The sequence below is a fragment of the Boleophthalmus pectinirostris genome, unplaced genomic scaffold (assembly GCF_026225935.1).
Source record: "Boleophthalmus pectinirostris isolate CB_2022bp ecotype Guang Dong unplaced genomic scaffold, ASM2622593v1 HiC_scaffold_19, whole genome shotgun sequence".
NCBI lineage: Eukaryota > Metazoa > Chordata > Actinopteri > Gobiiformes > Gobiidae > Boleophthalmus > Boleophthalmus pectinirostris.
In genome coordinates this window covers 42,579,506-42,587,966 of record NW_026571140.1, presented here as the reverse complement: position 1 = coordinate 42,587,966, position 8,461 = coordinate 42,579,506, and the positions used below count along the sequence as shown (strand labels likewise).

The window sequence follows — 8,461 nt, the reverse complement described above, 5'->3', positions numbered from 1 at the left end:
CATGGTTGAAGCAGGTGAAAGGTTCCACAGTGCTGCTTTAAACCCATTTAATCCCAGTTCAGACCTGGTTTAGTCTCGTTTTCTCTGTGTTTTTGTGAACTTTTAGCTCATTTTTTGCTTTGAAGAATGCAAAATAGATACGTTTAATGCTTTACTGTGGAATATTCCAAACAAAGCAATAAAAAGAGACAAGGAGATGACAAAACTAGGCAAAGTTACAGGTCAGATCTGTGGATTGGCGAGCCCAAACACAGTCAGAATGGCATTTAAACACCTTTATTCATGAAAAATTGGTGTGTTTAATGCCATATTGTGGAATATTTCAAGCAAAACAATAAAAAGGGACAAGCATGGGACAAAACTAAACAAAGTTACAGGTCAGATCTGTGGAGAGGCGAGCCCAATCACAGTCAGAATGGCATTTAAACACCTTTATTCATGAAAAATTGGTGTGTTTAATGCCATATTGTGGAATATTTCAAGCAAAACAATAAAAAGGGACAAGCATGGGACAAAACTAAACAAAGTTACAGGTCAGATCTGTGGAGAGGCGAGCCCAAACACAGTCAGAATGCATGATTTTCAATTTATTTAGCATTTAACACGTTTAATGCACAGTAATAACATTTCCATGGTTGAAGCAGGTGAAAGGTTCCACAGTGCTGCTTTAAACCCATTTAATCCCGGTCCAGACCTGGTTTAGTCTCGTTTTCTCGGTGTTTTTCGTGAACTTTTTCCTCCTCCTCCGCGGCCCCTTTAAGAGCTCCGCGGGAGGGAGGCTGCCGTCGGACCGCTCCTCGCAGCCTCAGCGTCGGACTCTTCTGGAGCCCAGCCTCGGAGCGACAACCGGGCCCGATAAAACACACACACACCCCGGGGAGAGCGGGCGAAACGCGGGCCACCTCCCTCGGCTCCTCGGCTTCACCCTCCAGCGCCTCCGCCCCGCGCCTCTTCCATTTTCTACGCCGAAAATCGCGCGCCGGAGCCTGGACCCGGACTGGACCTTCCCCCCCTGAGCTGCTCCCTTCTCTCACACTGGGGCTTTTTTCCGGATATTTCTCACCAAAACGGGAGATTTTCCAAGCATTTCTGGGTTTAAAGCTGCATATTGTTGCGTGTTTGTGTTTTAAAAGTGCTCTGGGAATCCGCGGGTGTTTATTTGAGTTATTGCTTGTCATAGGCCTAAAATAGCATTAGCATCCATGCACAAGGCCTAAGCTCCCAGAGGAGACCAAACAGCATGAAAAACGAAGCAAAAATCAACTTAAAACTGCTCAAAACGCCAATTATATGCAGCCATTCGGAATTTAAGGCTTAATTTTTACCAAATACGTGCACCAGCTTTCACTTGCGTTCTCTACTCAGCCCTAAATCCACATTTGTGCATTTTTATTTGCAATTAGGTCAACAAATTCACATTATTCTAAGCATTTGTAGCAGGGTGACCAGAATTACCAAGTCAAAAATAAGAAATACACTCTTTTTTTTAGTGCTTAGTAATGATAAAATTGTAAAAAGAGTGCATAATTAAGGTAAATTTGTAGGCAGAGGCTAAAATGTGAGTCAAGTTTTTTCACGTTTTAAGCAGATTTTGTTTTTGTTTTACCTTCACAAATTACAATTTAAGACACTTTTTACTCTTGTTAGGTGTTAAATGAGTCAAAAATAGACACACTTGGGACATTTCTTGTACAAAACTGGGACAAATCACCGTCTGGTCACTCTCACTTAAAGCTCCATTTGTCACAGAATTATTTGTTTAATTTCTAGTCTGTAATTTCTATTAAACTGCATGCTTGCATTTAGAGTCTATAGCGCATATATTACTACTATTTTAATACAGCTTTTTATTCATTCACTCAGCTTTATCAATATTTAAGAATTAAGAACGATAAAACCCTGCCCTGCCCAGGTTAGCACTTAAAACAACTTAAGCACACCTTTAAAGTTATATTATTAAAGCTATTTATAGAATTATTTTAAGAAGCTGAAACTCTAACGTAGAATTCTTTAATATTTTGGAGCGTGCAATGAAATAACTCGCTTTTTTGTTACGGCGACAGATTTTTAAATCATCTCGGGCTGTTAAAGTGATTTTTGCCAATTCAGGATACAAAATTCTGTACAGTTTAAATTTTTTTTAAAGTATGTCACAATCTTAGACGCGACTGGTTTAAATTCTCATTAAAAAGTTGCAATTTTGTGGATTTTTTTTTTTGTGATTTCATTTTTTTTTTTTTTTTGTGTCACTGTTTTAAGGATTTATAAGCATTTTTTTCCTTTTTTGGGGTGGGAAACTAAAATTCAAGTCTAACGTTGCTCGAACTTCTAATCTTGCTCTTCCTTTTTCTTTTTCAATTTTTTAAAAAGTTTCTCACAGCAGTTTTGCATCTCATTTAAAAATTTGCCTCACTATATTCATTTTTTCGTGCAAAATTCTTCACTTTTTTTGACGTTTGGAGACTGTATTTTGTCCACAGATCTTAACGGACCCTAGTTTTGGTGGAAATTGAGGTGAGCTTTTGCCAGCTTTTCTTTTTTTTTCCCCCACTCGGAGTCTGGTGCACGCCCCCGGCCCCACGTGCGCGCCCCTGTGTTTATGCATGTCCAGTGGCGGCAGGTTTGACTTCGACGATGGGGGGTGGTACTGCGGGGGGTGGGACCAGGGGAAGGCCCACGGCAGGGGCGTGTGCACGGGACCCCAGACCCAGGGGGAGTACGCCGGGGCCTGGAGCCACGGCTTCGAGCTCCTGGGCGTCTACAGCTGGCCCAACGGAGGCTCCTACAAAGGCACGTGGGCCCAGGGGAAGCGGCACGGCGTGGGCGTGGAGACCAAGGCGTGCTGGGAGTACCGCGGCGAGTGGACGCAGGGTCTGAAGGGGCGCTACGGTCAGCTGGAGAGCACCACGAGCGGCGCCAGGTACGAGGGCACGTGGAGCAACGGGCTGCAGGACGGATACGGCACCGAGACGTACTCCGACGGAGGTAAAGTTCCACAATAAAGACGTACTCTGTGTGATCTGACGGTTAAAATCTGACCCTCCTCATGTCGGGCGATTGAGAAAGATTTAACCAAACACCAGGGCTGCACAATCTCATTCGTTTTTCAAAACAAAACCAAAAATAAGTAAACGAAACCAAAAAAAACAAGTATTTTCTTCATTATTTGTCTCCAAAACCAAACTGAAAAAACTGATAACAATTCGGTTTTTTTCAGTTTTCGATTTTGTGTTTAAATGAAAAATGGAAAAAAGTTTATCGGGACTGAGACCCGGGACTGAGACCGGGACTGAGACCCGGGACTGAGACCGGGACTGAGACCGGGACTGAGACCGGGGACTGAGACCGGGGACTGAGACCGGGGACTGAGACCGGACTGAGACCGGGACTGAGACCAGGGACTGAGACAGGGACTGAGACAGGGACTGAGACCAGGACTGACCAGGGACTGAGACCAGGACTGGACCAGGACTGAGACCAGGGACTGAGACCAGGGACTGAGACGACGGACCAGGACTGAGACCTGGGGACTGAGACCAGGGACTGGACCAGGGACTGAGACCGGGACTGAGACCGGGACTGAGACCAGACTGAGACCGTGGTTCAGCCCTGGTTTTACTTTACCGACTTTTACTGAACCAGGACTTTACTGAACCAGGGACTGAACCGAACCAGGGACTGAACCGAACCAGGGACTGAACCGAACCAGGGACTGAGACCAGGGACTGGACTGAGAGGGACTGAGACAGGACTGAGACCAGGGACTGAGACCAACCAGGGACTGAACCGAACCAGGGACTGAACCGAACCAGGGACTGAACCGAACCAGGACTGAACCGAACCAGGGACTGAACCGAACCAGGGACTGAGACCAGGGACTGAGACCAGGGACTGAGACCAGGGGCTGAGACCAGGGACTGAGACCAGGGCTGAGACCAGGGGCTGAGACAGGGCTGAGACCTGAGACCAGGGCTGAGACCAGGGCTGAGACCAGGGCTGAGACCAGGGCTGAGACCAGGGCTGAGACCAGGGCTGAGACCGGTTCAGCCCTGGTTCAGCCCTGGTTCAGTCTTGGTTCAGTCTTGGTTCAGTCTTGGTTCAGTCTTGGTTCAGTCTTGGTTCAGTCCGTACGCGGCACAAAAGTCCGACATCACAGTTTAAGTCAGGGAAACGGCATTTCACATAATGGGCATTTAATCAATAAAATTTTACACAAATTTTAATTTAGAAATCCTTTGGCGATCTGCTTGGGAGGGGATGGAGAGCTGCTCTGTAGTCTGGTGCAGCGGGTGAGTTGCTGTACAGTTGTAGGGAGTATTATCCGTCCCTCTGGTGCAGTGGGTGAGCAGGAGTGTCCATGACGGAGAGCAGTTTGTCCCGTGTCCTCATGTCCCTCACACTGACAAATGTCTCCATCTCAGTATTTTAAAATAATGACCCTTTTCCTGTTGGAGATTTAACCAAAAATAAATAAATCTGACATCATTTTGCAAGTAATTTTGTCAGTTCTTGTTAAAATAAGCTAAAATTTTCACAGAATGTACAGAAACGGATCAAGACTTTATATTTAATGTTTTATTTTTGTTCTGTTTTCAGGTTGAGCCGTTCAGTCCCAAAGAAAAGTCACTCTGCGTCTTGGAATCTTCTCGCACACACTCGCCCAAGACTGAGCAGCTTCAATGCAAAATCTGGAAAAAACTTCACCAACTGGCAACACAAATTTGGACTCGGTACCAAAAATATAAAGAGGAAGTCTGCTCAGTTTTGGGTGAGTTTGTGCGGCAGATTCCAAGACTCAAAATGACTCAAGTGAACGGCTCAACGTGAAAACAGAACAAATATAAAACATTAAGTGTAAAATCTTGATTTGTTTATATTAGAAGATGCACCGAATGTTCAGCAACAGAATATATTTGGCTGAATATTGCAAAAAAGACACATTCAGCTTTTGGTGGAGTGAGTGACGTGATGATTCTTCTTTTAAGTGTCGTCATGTCGATTGTTGTGGGTTCGATGTTCCGCAGTCACACCTGCGCAACCGAACCGAGCCACACCTCATGACGTCATCACACGCCGCTGTGTGTTTACATGTGGCAGCGAACGCTTAAGCGGAGAATAAAAGTCCAGCAGTATGAATGAGGCTGATGTTAGTCCTTTTATGATTCCGCGCTCCTCTGTGAGTTTGTGGAGATAAAAACAGGTCGGAGCGGTGAGGACAGACGGAGACGAGCCGCAGCTAAACTTCTGTCTGTCACAGTCCTTACTGAAGGTGAGCGCAGATTCACTGAGTGTTTTAGAGCGGATTTTAGTCACTTTATTTCTCGTATGAGTAACGGTGATCTGTGCTTGGGCACGGTGCTAAAGTCCTACTGTCAGTGCACCAAAAAAAGTGTTTATTAGGTTACAAACTCACACTTATTATTATTATTATTATTATAAGTGAATCCGTGTATCATTCGTTCATTCGTTTTTCAATATAAAACCAAAAATAAGAAAAAGAAAAAACGATTTTCTTCATTATTTGTCTCCAAAACCAAAATGAAAAAACAGATAATGATTCGTTTTTTCAGTTTTCAATTTTGTGTTTAAATGAAAAATGGAAAAAACTGATGACCATTTCCCATTTACATCAGTGCCGTGACTGCAGTGCCGGACTGAACCAGGACTGATCCAGGTCCGGGACCAGAGCAGGACTGAGACTGGGACTGAGACCGGGAGCAGAGTGGACTCCGAGCTTTGACTCCGAGCCTCCACAGGGTCCGAGCCTCAGCCTTTGAGCTCCGGCCCTGCCACGGGCTCTGAGCCTCCGGTCTGGTCCCGGTCTGGTCCCAGACCTGGATCAGTCCTGGTTCAGTCCGTATGTAGTGCAAAAGTTCGGCATCACCGTCACGGAAGTCATGTAAACGGGAAACGTTATCCGTTTGTTCCATTCTTCATTTAAACACAAAAACGAATCATTATCCATTTTTTCGTTTTGGTTTTGGAGACAAATAATGAAGAAAATCGTTGTTTTTTTTGTTTTCTTATTTTTGGTTTTATATTGAAAAATGAATGAACGAATGATACACATATTTAAGTGTAAGTATTATTATTTACTTGAGCCTTCTGTTTCATTATTATCCTCTCTACTGTGGCTCAGCAGACTTGTGACAAAAGGACAATAATTCATTCATGTTTATTCACTTTAATGCACTAAAGTTTTTTTTTAGAATTGTTTTCTTTGAAGACCGAGCCTAATATGAGTGAAAAACTTACAGGAAAGTCGACTGGAATATTTAAAGAATAAACATTTAAAGAATAAACATTTACTTTCTTTTAAAAACATGTCTAAAATTTTATTCTAGACTATTTATGCAATATTAAAAAAAATGTGAAAAACTTTACCACAGTTGATTTTCGGTTTCGGCCACAAATTTTCATTTCGGTGCATCCTTAGTTTATTTACATTCTGTGAAAATACTGGCCTACGGAATGATGTCAAATACTGTCGGACACAATATTACAACACAAACTTCTCCATTTTATAAAAGCGTACAATTTTTATTCATGATTTTCCTTGTGAAATTCTACATTAGACTTGGGCCGTTTTAGATTTTGCCATTAAAAACTATGTCAAATATTGCATCTTTTTCTGATGGTGCAGCCCAAACAATCACTGAACTTTTTTGTTTTAAATCTCTCTGAAAATATCTTGCATAACTAGTAGAAAATATGAAAGTAACGCTTTATTTTAGGGTTTTTATTTTAGTGCACATGTCATAAACCATTAAAAGTGGAGTTTGTATTTCAGGATTCAGCCTCTTGTATCACAGATTCAACTTTATTTTTTATTTATTATTATTTTTGCACAACTTATTTTTACTTTACTGTGAACCTTTTTGCATTGACCTTCATCTGTTCTGTTAAACTGTTATTATTTGCCCAGTATCACGTGTGTATGTTGTGTTTTGGAATTTGCTTTTAAAAAAATATGATTTCTGTTTTTAGTTTTTATAATTTATGTTTTTTATAATTTTGTCGATGTTTTTGTCTGTTTTATGATTTGAATAAAGTTTTATCACTTTTAAGTTCAGTTCAGTTTTGTCGTCATTTACATGTTTTGTGTTTTTGTCGGGTTTTATTTGCACAGGACACATTTGCGCTGTAACTGAATCACATCACTGGAAGGATTTGTGTTTCGAGGTTCAGATCGGAGATAAAAACGTTCAGAAATGAATTTGGCAATAAGAAAAAATTCTGCTTGGATGGTTTGTTGCAACACAGAATTAAGGATGACTCTGTTCCAAACATTTATGCCAAATTGCTCAATATCCTTCAAACCAGATTTAGTTTGTGAGTAATGGATAAATATGATAAAACTAAATCAAATTCATCCAACTCTCTAAAGTCCCCGCGTTTTGGATGGATTTTTGTTTACTGACGACGGAGATTCTTTATTGGAACTAGAACGACTTCCTGTAATTTTCAGTGTTTTATTCTCAACTTTTCACTTTGCTAAAACTAAATCATATTTGAAAAACATGAAAAAGCTGGAAGAAGCACAAACAGCCCTCGCAGACTCTCAGCGCCCCCTGTAGGTCGAATCAAAGCCCACAGGGGGCGAGTCGTAACTGTTTAAGGTGCTCATTGTGGATTAAAAGAGCACAGCTGGAACATCACACTCTGAACATCGTCCAGAAACTCATTTATGGTTTGTATTTTTTTCATTTCACCTCATTTGAAGTGAACGTTTTCAACAATCGTTCAAAATATTATGTATTTGTGTCCACAGTGTCGCTCACATCTCAATCAAGTGTTTCAGATTCTTACCTGTAATTTGACCTGGTGACGTCATCTGCTTGTGTCCATAGAAATACTCAGATGAATGCCACACTCTGGAACATTCTAGCCACATCTCAATAATAGATGAGCCTCCAACCAGTAAAGTTTCACCATTAAAGCACCAGTATCACTTTCAAACAAATAATATATTTGTTTGGCTAAATGACTCATATATAATCATGTTTTTTTCATGTTGGTTGTGTTAATTCCATTGAAAAACATGAGTCTAGTGTGAGCGGGCTTGCATCTCCACAAACCTTATTTGGCCTCCTGCTTTTTTTTCCTGTTTTTGGCTTTAATATTCCACAGTATGACCTACAACTTGTTTATCTACATCAGGCATGTCCAAACTATGGCCCGGGGGCCAAATGCAGCCCTCAGACAAATTTTTCTTGGCCCTCACGCTTCCAGGTGAATTGGCCCAAATCACCTTGCATCAATTAAAAATGAACTTTTTACTGCAAGTTTTTTTTTAAATCTACCTTGAGAAAGCTCATACTTAATATTTAGTGTGTGGTTTTACGGCTCTTAGAATGAGCCATCAATCTTTATTCATTCTAACATGTTAAATGTGCACATATTTTAATTATTCACTGTATTGAGCTCCAGTCTACGGCCCTCGATCGGCCTCTGCTTCGTC

The 8,461-nt window shown here is 41.7% G+C and overlaps 1 protein-coding gene across 1 annotated transcript; it reads left to right on the top strand.

The window, feature by feature from the left end:
* The first annotated feature begins 607 nt into the window (after positions 1-607).
* Positions 608-7,063, top strand: LOC110164035 (junctophilin-3-like). Its single transcript, XM_055154820.1, has 2 exons — positions 608-2,985; positions 4,597-7,063. The coding sequence occupies exons 1-2, from the start codon at positions 2,604-2,606 to the stop codon at positions 4,599-4,601; spliced, it is 387 nt and encodes a 128-aa protein (XP_055010795.1). The 5' UTR covers positions 608-2,603; the 3' UTR covers positions 4,602-7,063.
* Positions 7,064-8,461: the final 1,398 nt, after the last annotated feature.

What these genes read in the sequence shown, in the direction of transcription:
- LOC110164035 (XM_055154820.1), top strand. Translation starts at nt 2,604, where the DNA reads ATGTCCAGTGGCGGCAGGTTTGACTTCGACGATGGGGGGTGGTACTGC.